Source organism: Aquarana catesbeiana, linkage group LG01 (assembly GCF_042186555.1).
Source record: "Aquarana catesbeiana isolate 2022-GZ linkage group LG01, ASM4218655v1, whole genome shotgun sequence".
Classification (NCBI taxonomy): domain Eukaryota; kingdom Metazoa; phylum Chordata; class Amphibia; order Anura; family Ranidae; genus Aquarana; species Aquarana catesbeiana.
The window spans coordinates 335,733,353-335,746,684 of record NC_133324.1 but is presented as its reverse complement, the minus strand read 5'-3'; the positions used below and the strand labels follow the sequence as shown (position 1 = coordinate 335,746,684).

Below are 13,332 nucleotides of genomic sequence, written 5' to 3'. Positions count from 1 at the left end.
ATAAAATCTTGCTATGTACAAAAACATACACTATATACATAATATACAACTATTTGAAAAAAGGGTTGGAGGATGTATGGATGTACATATAAATTAGTGAGGTGTCTAATCAGGTTCCCATTCGGGGCCCCCCGATGAGAAACCCTCTAAGAAGGGTCTGAAGGATATACACGTATTTAACCCAGGGGGTTGGGTGGCCCTGAGTCTAAAGATCCACCTCTGTTCTAATTGCAAAAGTATTTTGTTCATATCTCCTCCGCGTATACCAATATGAACGCGATCAAGGATGATGAACCAAAATTTGGGGCAAATGCCTTCATGTATGTTCGTGACGTGACGACCCAGGGGTAGGTTGGGGTTGCAAGTTTGCATGGCGGTGATATGTCTGTATGCCCTGCGCCAGAACTCTTGAATAGTTTTCCCTACATAGAAACAAGTGCACTCACAGGTCAGTAGATAAACTACCCCACCTGTTTTGCAGTTAGCATAGTGTCTGGGTTTGAAGGGTTCACCATTGGGCAGGGTAATGTGTTTGGAAGTGTTAAGGAACCTGCAATAGTTGCATCCACCACATGTAAAGGTACCTTTATTTTTACATGGGTCGTGTTTTCCCCTGCCTTTAAACTCACTACAGACCAGCTGGTCTCGAAGAGAGCCAGCCCGTCTGTAGGTGAAGGCCGGTGTAGGGGGTACGAAGGGGCCAATGGACGCATCCAAGGTAAGCATGTGCCAATATTTTGATATGGTTTTCTTGATAGCCACATGTTGGTTTGAAAACCTGGTAATGATGGAGATGGGTTGAGGTTTGGGTTTTTTTGTGGAGGGGTTATAGAGTATGTCATTACGTGTTCTGGTGCAGACCCTCCTATATGCTTTTTTAAGGCAAGAGTTGGAATAACCTCTGGCGCGTAATCGTGTTTGTAAAATTTTGGCTTCTCTAATGAAGGTAGTGTCGTCCGTACAGTTCCTTCTAGTACGGAGGTACTGGCTGTACGGAATAGAGGCTATGAGTGGCTGGGGGTGGAAACTGCTGGCATGAAGTATGGAATTGCCTGCAGATGATTTCCTGAAAAGGCTAGTGCTGAGGAGGCCCTCGCTATCCTTGTGTATGGTGACATCAAGGAATGTGATCGACTTGTGGTCCCAGGTCATGGTGAATGATAGGTTGAAGTCGTTATTGTTGAGTGAAAGGAGGAATTCAGGTAGTAGAGACGTGGGTCCATTCCACACTAGGAGAACGTCGTCAATGTAGCGATACCACATGACGACGTTCTCCATGTATGAGGCAAGGTGCGTAGATGTCTGTATTGTATGCTCCCACTCCCCCAGGTACAGATTGGCGTACGATGGGGCACAGGAGGTCCCCATCGCAACGCCCTGCACCTGGAGGTAGTGGGAGCCATTAAATGTGAAAAAATTGTGGGTTAGAATGAATTCAAGTGCTGCGAGTAAGAACTCATTGGTCTTTTGATTATACTGACTATTGAGTGAAAGAACATGTCTTATACATGAGAGGCCCTTGTCATGTGGTATGGAACTGTATAGGGCCTCCACATCCACTGCCACGAGTACTGACTCGGGAGGAATGCAGAGGCCGTCAATGTTCTGTAAGAGGTGTGGGGTGTCCCGGACGTAACTGGGGAGTTTGAGGACGTGGGGGCGTAGGTATCCATCAATGAATTGGCTAAGGCGCTCAGTGAGGGAGCCGTTGCTCGAAATGATCGGTCTCCCCGGTGGGCATGTGAGACTTTTATGTATTTTTGGTAGGGCATAAAAGGTGGGAGTACGTGGGTGTGGAGTACGTAAGAAGTCCCATTCGGCCTTGTTGATGATGCCCTCACTGTAGGCGCAGTCCATCAAACTATAAAAATCCCTGTGGTATCTTTCAATTTTAATTGCTGGTATCTTGCAGTACCAGTCATGGTTGTCAAGTATTTGAGTGCACATATTAATGTACAGCTCATTGTCCATCACCACAATATTTCCTCCTTTGTCGGAGGGCTTAATAGTGATTGTGGGGTGGTCCTTGAGTAGGCGGAGGGCCTCCCTTTCGGATCTCGTTAAATTGTCTTTTCTAGAATCTGAAGATTTGATTTTGCAGATATCTCTGGTGACAAGTTTGACAAAGGCAGCAACATTGGGATTGGTATTGAGGTTGGGAAATTTGTCAGATTTGTTTTTAAGTACACATGGTGGTGGTGGGGGGAGGTCCGATTGATCGAAACGGCCCAACAACTGTTCCAGGTCGATGCGATCAATTAGGTCTGGTGTGTCGTTCTCCTCGAGGAGTTCAACAAGGGTGTCAAGGGCTTTAAGTTCATGTTGCTCGAAATTAGGTTGAGTAGGCGTCTCTTTGGTATACATTTGCTTCAATATTAACTTTCTGGCAAAGAGTTGGATGTCTTTGATGACTTCAAACTGGTCTAGATCCTGGTTAGGACAAAAACTTAGTCCCTTGGCAAGGACTTTAGTCTGTGTGTCTGATAGGGGGTAAGATGACAGGTTGATGACATTGAGGTTGTCTAAAATGGGTGCAATAGTAGACAAAGATACAGTTCTTACCTGATCTGTGAGTCATAATGGCTCGGAGTTCAATGAGGGTCCACCACTGCGATTGTCAGGGTGGACTTGTAGTGGTGGTGCTTTGGTACCTGAGGATACAATCCTAGGAAGCAGGGTGTTAGTCTCAGATTGAAAAAATGGAGTGGGATTACTAATGGATATAGGGGTGTCATGTCTGTCTAGGAGAGGTTCTGTGATGCGTATTTTATGTGATTTTTCTTGGGAACTATGACCTTGTGAGTCTCTCTTGGTTTTCCTTGACTTATTATGGTAAAAGGGTTTGCGGGAAGAAGTAGATGATGCAGAAGATGCATCAGAAAACCCTGGGTCTTGAGTGTTATGTTTGGTTTTAGAGTGGGATCTATTTCTGGGGTTGGGGTTCTTCCAGTGGTAAGCTTTGAGTTCCTGGAAGGCCCTTGAGTCCCTAAGGAATTTATTTTCTTTTTTTATTAAAACATTGCGGTTGAATCGTTCAAGATGTTCATTAAGTTCTTTGTCTTGTTGGTTATATTGGGCATGCGTCTTCAAGGAGGATAGTTTAGTATAAAAGGGTTCCAATTCTTTGTCTATTTGTGCAATAGTGGTTTTGTATTCATCAATAAGGAGCAACATCATCTTATTGGAGCATGTGGAGAGGTTATCCTCCCAATCCCTTTTGAACTTGGGTCCGATACTTTCCATAGTGGGGAAGATCTGGATCCTAAGGCCAAAGGGGTTAATATGGTTGCTAAGGTATTGTTGAAAGGAGTGGATGTGCCAATGGTTGAGGGATTTTTTCTCCAGTAATTTTCTCAATTCAGAGAAGGTGGAGAATAGTTCAGAGTCAATTTTTTCTCTCTGTGTAAAGTTCCTGTAGTGTCCTGACATTACACTGTCCCAATTTTGGTTAGTATAATTAGTCATGGTGGTAATGCAAAATCGTAGTTTGCAGTAGTAAAGAATAGGTGGGTAAGGTTAGATAGGCCGACCGGGCACCTAGCGAGGAATCGTGGGTATTTTCTACCCGGGAAATTGGAATAACACAGGGGTTGGTGCTGGGTTGGTCTAAAGGTAGGTGGACCCACATCCCAAGGTAAAACTTGCTTTGTGGAAATTGATCCTCTATGGGGACTTTAAGAGGGAACACCTACTTATAGGTCATAAGAAGTATAGAGAGTATAGGGATTGTATGAAAAAGTGTTTAATAAACATGTAGATCTTACAGTAGATCTGTAGTACAGGGGGTAAATGTGCAGCAAACGTGATACATACAGAAATTGGCAATACAGAACATATATGGATTAATTCACAATCCTAGAACTCCAATACATATAAAGTACATATGCGGGGAGTACCCGACGCGTTTCGAGCTATGCTCTTCCTCAGGGGTATCAGATTGGAATCAGCAGACAGACAGATGTGTCTATAAATTAAAAACAGTAATAATAATCATAAACCAATTGTAAGGGAAATGTAATTGGTATACATATATCATAAAACATATAAACAATATGAGGAAAGAAGTAAAAAATAATAATGGTAGAAGATGCGAGTATACAATATCTGTAAGGAGACACAGTAAATACTGACCATGTAGTATTGCTAAGGAGGCATGTATCTAATGCTGCATCCATAAAAAAGGAAAAAAGGGGGGGGGACGTGACACCATCGGACGTAGGTCCCGCTCCTGGTCCACAAAACCGCGAGGCCTGTATACCCACCCGAGGCACGAAAGCCCGGGAACGCAATCCCCAACAAAGTATTTACTGTGTCTCCTTACAGATATTGTATACTCGCATCTTCTACCATTATTATTTTTTACTTCTTTCCTCATATTGTTTATATGTTTTATGATATATGTATACCAATTACATTTCCCTTACAATTGGTTTATGATTATTATTACTGTTTTTAATTTATAGACACATCTGTCTGTCTGCTGATTCCAATCTGATACCCCTGAGGAAGAGCATAGCTCGAAACGCGTCGGGTACTCCCCGCATATGTACTTTATATGTATTGGAGTTCTAGGATTGTGAATTAATCCATATATGTTCTGTATTGCCAATTTCTGTATGTATCACGTTTGCTGCACATTTACCCCCTGTACTACAGATCTACTGTAAGATCTACATGTTTATTAAACACTTTTTCATACAATCCCTATACTCTCTATACTTCTTATGACCTATAAGTAGGTGTTCCCTCTTAAAGTCCCCATAGAGGATCAATTTCCACAAAGCAAGTTTTACCTTGGGATGTGGGTCCACCTACCTTTAGACCAACCCAGCACCAACCCCTGTGTTATTCCATTTAGGTAACACTGGACAATTAGACTCACTACCTAAATGAGCGAATAAGGAGTTGGTTTTAATTTTATTTTCACTTTCATCTTTTTCTTGTCCCCTTTTCCTTTGAGGTTTATTATATCACAAAATCAAGGTACCCTGGTAAGGTAGCGCCCTCTACCCCTAATTAATATTACTTATATAATTTAACTCACTCCTTTGGGGGTAAGTGTAAGGGGAGGCTGCAAGCCTTCAGGTCCGTGAGCGCGGAAACCCGTTCCCCATTATTTTTGAAAATGTAACTGCCTACTCCCAAGCTGTCATTTGAAGTAAAACACATAGTATTTTTTTCCACAATTTTTTTATTGTGCATTAAAAAAAGAAAACAAATAAAATTAGACATGCTATCTGCCAATAGAACTTAACCAAAAAGTGCATTCTATGCATCCAAAAATATAGAAAATATACCAAATCAAATCATTATTAAACCAAAAAATAAAATAAAAGCCTCATGCATGTGTCCTGATTCCTAATATAGGGGGTCAACAATGCCAATAGTTGGTGAAAGTAGGGGTCCGTCGTCCGGAGATAATTCCGAAAATCATCCAGATTATTCTCCTGGAGCTCTCGCAGCAAAGGTATATGACATAATTGGTCACGATTAATAAAGCAACCAATTTTTGGTCCAAGAAATCCTCCTGTTCCTGGACTGGACTTGGCTCAAAGCAATAACTCCAAGGCCAATAACAAATAACACGTTATCTTCTCCAATTCAGCAACATGGCTGGTTGATGAACGGCCGTTCAGAAACGAGCCGAAAAGAGCGAATCAACACTCACCAAACTTCTACTAACACAAAATTAGCAGAAGGAGCCCAAAGGGTGGCGCTAAAGAGTTGAAAAACCACGTAGTATGTCAATACGTTCGTGTTTGTTGGCCCACAATTCCTTGCCGTTTTTATGCAAGACAAGTTCCTGGCCCACGCCCTTCGGACAAAAGTCAGAGGTTTTGTTTGTGGAAAATCCGATCGTGTGTACGAGGCTCTAGTTTAGTTTTGTCCTAACCACAAAACTAACTCCTGGATCAAAGTGATGTGATAGCCTGTGTATTGTTATAAAAGCTGTTATAAAAACTATCTGAACATTGACAGGCAAGAAATGCTATGAATGTACATGGGGGAGTTGTTTGGCATAGCTTGGATTGGTAATATCCCATTGGTGGGCTATATCTTGAATGTACACTATAAATATGCTGTACCAGGACCAATAAACCGAACAGTGTGTAGATCTGATCAACTGTGTTAGGTCACTTTTATATATACATTGTACCCTGTGCAGAATCTGGGTGTGGCGAACAGAGAAGTGCCGGCAATAAAAATAAGGTAAGATTAACAATAATAAGGTGGTGATATCTAGGACTAGAGTTTATAGAATCCGGAAGAATCCTGTCAGTTGTTGTCCTGCTGGAAGGTGAATCTCCACCCCAGTCTCAAGTCTTTTGCAGACTGTAACAGGTTTTCTTCTAAGATTGCCCTGTATTTGGCTCCATCCATCTTCCCATCAACTCTGACCAGCTTCCTGTCCCTGCTGAAGAAAAGCATCCCCACAACATGATGCTGCCACCACCATGTTTCACAGTGGGGATGGTGTGTTCAGGGTGATGTGCATTCCTTGTTAGGGAAACTGGCAGTGAAACCTTGTGACTTCACAGCTGGTTCCCTGCTGCTTTGTGAATGGCCCAGCGGTGGGGAAAGGAGGAGGAGGGTGAACTCTTCCGGGGGACCTCGCCACAGCGAGGTCCCCCAGAAGTGGGCATGGGTACCTGTCAAAAACAGGTATCCGCTCCCCCCAAAAGGTGCCAAATGTAGCAGCGGAGGGGGGGGGAGCAAAGAAGTGGAGCTTTGCCCTTTTTGCATTATTTTCATCTGGAAAAGCACACACTTCCTGTTTCTGAGTGGCTACATCCTCCACTGTATCTATGGAGGAAGCCATGGTTGTCACCCTAGGCTAATGGACTACAAACATGTCCATGTCTCTTCATCTCTATCTCAAGCAGGCAAGGCAAATGGTAGTTTACAGAAGATAGCTAGAAATGGAGATGTTCTAAAGTACACCACACAGGAAGTGGCAAGTACACTGGCAAGATCAAAAGGTATTTTCTGAACTTGCTGCAAATGCCTACATGTCCTTAGCTTGAAAAAAAGAACACAAATGCATGCAGTCATTGCATATAAGGACTGTAAGCTGCAATACATTGCATTTTTGTTCTTAGGTTTAGTTATCCTTTAAAAGGAAATAGTTATAGCATAGCAGAAAAAATTTGATGTATGCCTTACTCTAGCTATTTCTAGTGTCTTTTTAAGAACATTTATCCAAAAATATCGAAAAAGAGGATACAACAACCATAGACAATATAGGGCAGGCCACAGAAGAGATTAGGTTTCACCATAAACAGAGGATTATAAAAGATCTATAAGCATCTCACCAGGACCTACCATGGGTTGAATGTATTCTTCATCCATTTAAACCATGCCCTGTCCCCCATAAAGTTTTCCATGAATAAATCTATTAAAAACATCAGGAATAATTTGTTGTTCTGTTATTAGCAGATCAGACAACAGCCGACACAACAATATCTACTTCCGTTCTCATGAAAATGGAATCTCCCAGAAATGGTATCGTAACGTCAGAGGCTCACGAAACACATATATCTACAGGTATATAATGCTCAAAGAGCCACGTCTCAATATACATTATACTTTTAGAAGTTTCGGTGAACATGTCAGTTCTGGTTTTACTATCTTTGTCAGATACAGACACAAGGTTGACATCATTATCATTACCAATTTAATGTATTTACTGAATACCATAATTTCTTATTAGTTCTATATCCCTGCTTACTTATGCAATGCTATTATACTCACTTCAGCTAAATGGTAACATCTAGTGCTCAAGAAATAATTTTGAAAGGCCATATGCATTTAATAATAAAAGAAACCTGACTGGATAACAAGATGATAACTGCCAGTTCTGACTGTTCTGGAGCTGTGGTGGTGGTGTCATCATCTAGTGCTCAAGAAATAATTTTGAAAGGCCATATGCATTTAATAATAAAAGAAACCTGACTGGATAACAAGATGATAACTGCCAGTTCTGACTGTTCTGGAGCTGTGGTGGTGGTGTCATCATTTTTTCCCCACAGTCAGTGAATCACTGACCCAGAATAGAGAAATGAGCAAACCAGACACTGATTGGGGACACCAGACCTTCATGCTTGCTCTAGGTCAATGACTTGCTAGGTAATGAAGCAAAGCTAGTAGCTTGCAACTCTAAAGTCAGCAATGACAGTCCCTGTATTTGTATCCCACCAACTTAATGCAATGTCCCCAAATTGATTGTTCTTTTTAAAGGAACAGCTACAAATGCAGTTTCTATGGCATCTGTCTCATCAACATCAAATCAAGATGAAAATGCTGTTGCAAAAACATCACCAGCAATACACATCTCTACAGGTAAATCAGTTAAAATGAATAGTAAAAAAGGTTTTCTACAGGAAATAACTGAAATCAATGAGTGTCACTGTCTTGGTGTAAGCAACAGAAAAGCATGCATGATTCTACCAGTGTACAGAATAACTTTGAATAAATAGCTATAGAGTAAAGAATTAAAGCGCAGCTAATCCTTCATGGTAAATAATATATGTTGCTACGCCTATGTTCTTTTTTAACTTTATTTTACTCTTCCGCTTTCAGATCTTCTGATGCCTCGGTTACTAAGAAACCATTTTTTATAAGGCCTCATTCACTTACTTAAGCGTACACCCATGTGAGGGCTGTGTTTTGCCTGTATGGGATGCACAGGTGTTCCTTGTATCCGCAAGCAGGCAGTCCCATTCATGTTGATTGGGATCTAGCGGCTGCACGGTCACAGCCGCGGCTCCCTATTTGACATCCTTGTGGGTGCAGATGTGTGCGGGTCCCTGAACACCAACAGTGTGTCCGTGCAGTTGCTGTGTCTCAACTGACATAAAAGGGACTGCCTGCATGTGGATGCACGAAACATCTATGCATCCTATGCAGGCATAATATGGCCCTCACATAGGTGTATGCTTACGTACGCCCATGTGAACAAGGCTAATGCTGGCCCAGTACTTATACTGATCAGGTGACACCATTGTGTTGTTAACCTCTCTCAGGAAAGACAGAATTTAGACTTGTCTTTAAGCCATCTGGGCTGTACAATTTATCCACAGTGTTGAAGAGTTGAGCAGGTCTGTTACTTGCTGTTGCAATTTTGTGTGATAGATGAAAGTCTTTTTTTTTTTATGTGCAATAACAGTCTGATGATCCTTGAGATGTTGATGTAGGGATTTTTGTTGGCCCCATTGCCTCTCCAGTGTATGTCCCCTCTTTTTACTTTACCTTACTGTACCAACCTGTATGGCAGTGTGGGAGGTGAGGCTTGATCTTGACTAGAACAATAAAGGCAAAAGCAGATGTTTGTGTTGTATAAGTAGGGCCTGTTTTGGGGTGTCCAGGATCCCCTCAAGATAAAGTTCAGAGGATAGACTAAAGTCAGCTGTCTTAAAGAACTATAATTTACATGTTCGTCTTTTCGGTTTGTTGGAGACAGAAGAGCAGTACTAAAATGTACAAGATGGTGATCTGACCATACAACTGGGTTTATAGTTGGATCGGTTATTTTGAGACCCAAATGAAAAACAAGTTGGAAGTGTATCTCCTTTTGTGAGTGACAGATGATATTTCTTGAGTGGATCCCAGTGCTGACATCATAATAAGATGTTCTTCTCATCAACACAGGTATTGAAGTCTCCAAGGATGAGCAACCTGGTATACAGCCAGAACAGTCATACTGCTAGTTATTTCCTGAAATGTAAACATTTTAAAGCTCATTTCCTCAGATAGTTGCACATCTACACATTTAAATGAGTAAGATGGGCTAATGAAGAGCAGTCTAAGGTTCAGTTTGTATTTAGTCAGAGAGGCGGTGGTGGTGGTGGGGGGGTTCAGTCAGAGGCAGCAGTGATGGTGGTGGTGGGGGGGTTCAGATAAAGGCTGCAGTGATGGTGGTGGTGGTGGGGTTCAGTCAGAGGCAGTGGTGATGGGGAGGGGGGATTCAGTCAAAGGGAGATGTGGAGGTGGTGGTGGGGTTCAGTCAGAGTCAGAGCTGGTAGGGGGGTTCAGTCAGAGGCAGCAGTGATGGGGATGGGGGAATCAGTAAGAGGCAGCGGTGGTGGGGGGGGGGTTCAGTCAGAGGCAGCGGTGGTGGGGGGTTGGGGGGATTCAGACAGAGGCAGCGGTGATGGTGGGGGGGTTCAGTCAAAGGGAGATGTGGTGACGGTGGGGGGGGGTTTCAGTCGGAGGCAGATGTGGAGGTGGGGAGGGGGGTTTCAGTCAGTCAGCGGTGGTGGAGGGGTTCAGTCAGATGCAGCGGTGATGGGGAGGGGGGATTCAGTCAAAGGGAGATGTGGTGGTGGTGGTGGGGTTCAGTCAGAGTCAGAGCTGGTAGGGGGGTTCAGTCAGAGGCAGCAGTGATGGGGATGGGGGAATCAGTAAGAGGCAGCGGTGGTGGGAGGGGGTTCAGTCAGAGGCAGCGGTGGTGGGGGGTTGGGGGGATTCAGACAGAGGCAGCGGTGATGGTGGGGGGGTTCAGTCAAAGGGAGATGTGGTGACGGTGGGGGGGGGTTTCAGTCGGAGGCAGATGTGGAGGTGGGGAGGGGGGGTTTCAGTCAGTCAGCGGTGGTGGAGGGGTTCAGTCAGATGCAGCAGTGATGGGGAGGGGGGAATCAGTCAGAGGCAGCAGTGGTGGTGGGGGGGTTCAGTCAGAGGCAGCGGTGGTGGGGGGTTGTGGGGATTCAGACAGAGGCAGCGGTGATGGTGGGGGGGTTCAGTCAAAGGGAGATGTGGTGATGGTGGGGGGGTTTCAGTCGGAGGCAGATGTGGAGGTGGGGAGGGGGGGTTTCAGTCAGTCAGCGATGGTGGAGGGGTTCAGTCAGATGCAGCAGTGATGGGGAGGGGTGGTTCAGTCAGAGGCAGCGGTGGTAGTAGGGGGTTCAGTCAGAGGCGGCGGTGGTGGTGGGGGGGTTCAGTCAGAGGCAGTGGTGATGGGGAGGGGGGTTTCAGTCAAAGGGAGATATGGTGGTGGTGGGGAGGTTCAGTCAGAGCCAGATGTGGTGGTGGGGAGGGGGCAGGGGTTCAGTCAAAGGCAGCAGTGGTGGGAGAGTTCAGTCAGAGGCAGCAGTGATGGGGAAGGGGTGTTCAGTCAGAGGCAGATGTGGCGGTGGGGAGGGGGGGTTCAGTCACAGGCAGATGTGGCGGTGGGGATGGGGGTTCAGTCAGAGGCAGATGTGGCGGTGGGGAGTGGGGGTTCAGTCAGAGGCAGATGTGGCGGTGGGGAGTGGGGGTTCAGTCAGAGGCAGATGTGGTGGTGGGGAGGGAGGGTTTAGTCAGAGGCAGATGTGGTGGTGGGAGGGGGGTTCAGTCAGAGGCAGTGGTGGTGATGGGGGGGGGGTTCAGTCAGAGGAAGATGTGGAGGTGGGGAGGGGGGGGTTCAGTCAGAGGCAGTGGTGGTGAGGAGGAGAGCGTTTAGTCAGAGGCAGCGGTGGTGGGGGTTCTTCAGACAGAGGAAGCAGTGATGGGGGGGGTTTAGACAGAGACAGTGGTGGTGGGGAGGGGGTGGGGGGTTCAGTCAGAGGCAGATGTGGTGGTGGGGAGGGGGAGGGTGGGTTTAGTCAGAGGCAGTGGTGGTGGGGTTTCTTCAGACAGAGGCAGTGGTGGTGGCGGGGTTCAGTCAGAGGCAGTGGTGATGGGGGGGTTCAGTCAGAGGCAAATGTGGTGGTGGGGAGGGGGGGTTCAGTCAGAGGCAGTGGTGGTGATGGGGAGGGGGGGTTCAGTCAGAGGCAGTGGTGGTGAGGAGGAGGGCGTTTAGTCAGAGGCAGCGGTGGTGGGGGTTCTTCAGACAGAGGAAGCAGTGATGGGGGGTTCAGACAGAGACAGTGGTGGTGGGGAGGGGGAGGGGGTGGGGGGGTTCAGTCAGAGGCAGATGTGGTGGTGGGGAGGGGGGGTTTAGGCAGAGGCGGTGGTGGTGGGGATGGGACCAATGGCGCTGGCACATACTTGCTCTCAGTGTTAGTTGTGCCTCCAGTGATGCCTCCTCCAACATGGAGTCCCTGCTCACAGCAGAAAGCTCCTCCCCCTTCACGCTGTTGGCCTTCGGCTAGTCAGCTGACTTACTCCTGCAGTTTCTGCCGATTGTCCCGACATGGCTTTGTCTGCAGCAATGGGGAGGAGCCTTGGAGAGGATGGGCAGGCAGTCCGCTGTGTGGGTATGGCAGTGAATGCTCTTCCCAGGGCTGGACTGGGACAAAAATTTGGCCCAGGACTTTATCCAGGCCAGCCCACTTTACTCGAAACACCTGGTGTTATCGCTTCAAACATCCCAGTACCATGGTTGTTATGGGATCAGGATGATTGAAACACATTATTTCTATTATTACATTGTAATATAAAATTAAATTGTTCAACTCACCATAATGCAGAATCAATTGGAGCCCTGAGCGTGTCACCTGCCACTGTCGCCTGCCACCAGATGCAGCTTGTCACTTGCCACATCACTTGTCAGCAGATGCAGCATGTCACTTGTCACTTGCCACGTCACTTGTCAGCAGATGCAGCTTGTCACTTGCCACGTCACTTGTCAGCAGATGCAGCTTGTCACTTGCCACGTCACTTGTCAGCAGATGCAGCTTGTCACTTGCCACGTCACTTGTCAGCAGATGTGTGTCACTTGCCACGTCACTTGTCAGCAGATGTGTGTCACTTGCCACGTCACTTGTCAGCAGATACAGCTTGTCACTTGCCACGTCACCTGCCACCGTGTCGAAGGGGACCCCCATCAGGTAGGCTGTACGGGGCCCCAGTATTTCTAACAGCAGCCCTGATGCCCACTGTAGTGGCTGTCGTGTCCGGAGCAAGAAGGGACTCTGTGGAAAGGGAAGGAGAGAGAGAGATACAAAGCGCCTGCTCCGCTTCTTATTTCACGGGGACCGATCAGTCCAGTAGCTGCAGAGCACCGGTGTGTACTCCTACTTCCTTTGTTGTGAGGGAATGCACAATGGGGCGGACGTGATGTCATCAGCTGGAAATGATGCAAGATGTTAGAGGTGACGTGGCCATCATTTCATCGGTCCCCATGGAATAAGCAGCAGAGCGGGCGGAACGGGCTGGCTGGCGGGCGTTTGCCATCCCTCTGAAAGTGCCGCCCAGGACCCATGGTAGGGAGGGCCCTGGTTACACCCATATTCAGGGTGTAACATGTTAGTGCTGCAGTTCCCACCCCCCGATCCCTACTGTAACACCTAACTGAGGATCTTCTCCCCTTGTCTGCTGCCACAATAAAAAAATAAAGCAGCTGTGCGGGGCCCTGCCCACCTGGCTGCGTTACTCAATCACAGTATTCTGTGAATGGGAAATTACAACTACCGA

General features: G+C 46.2%; 1 protein-coding gene across 1 annotated transcript in view; it reads left to right on the top strand.

Annotated features, from left to right (window-relative positions):
* LOC141145209 (uncharacterized) overlaps window positions 1–13,332 on the top strand; it is a 140,363-nt gene that overhangs the window by 57,548 nt on the left and 69,483 nt on the right. The window contains exons 6-7 of the mRNA XM_073631705.1: window positions 7,438–7,545; window positions 8,239–8,340. Of these exons, the coding sequence (XP_073487806.1) occupies window positions 7,438–7,545; window positions 8,239–8,340 (210 nt within the window). The remainder of the gene's footprint in view (window positions 1–7,437; window positions 7,546–8,238; window positions 8,341–13,332) is intronic.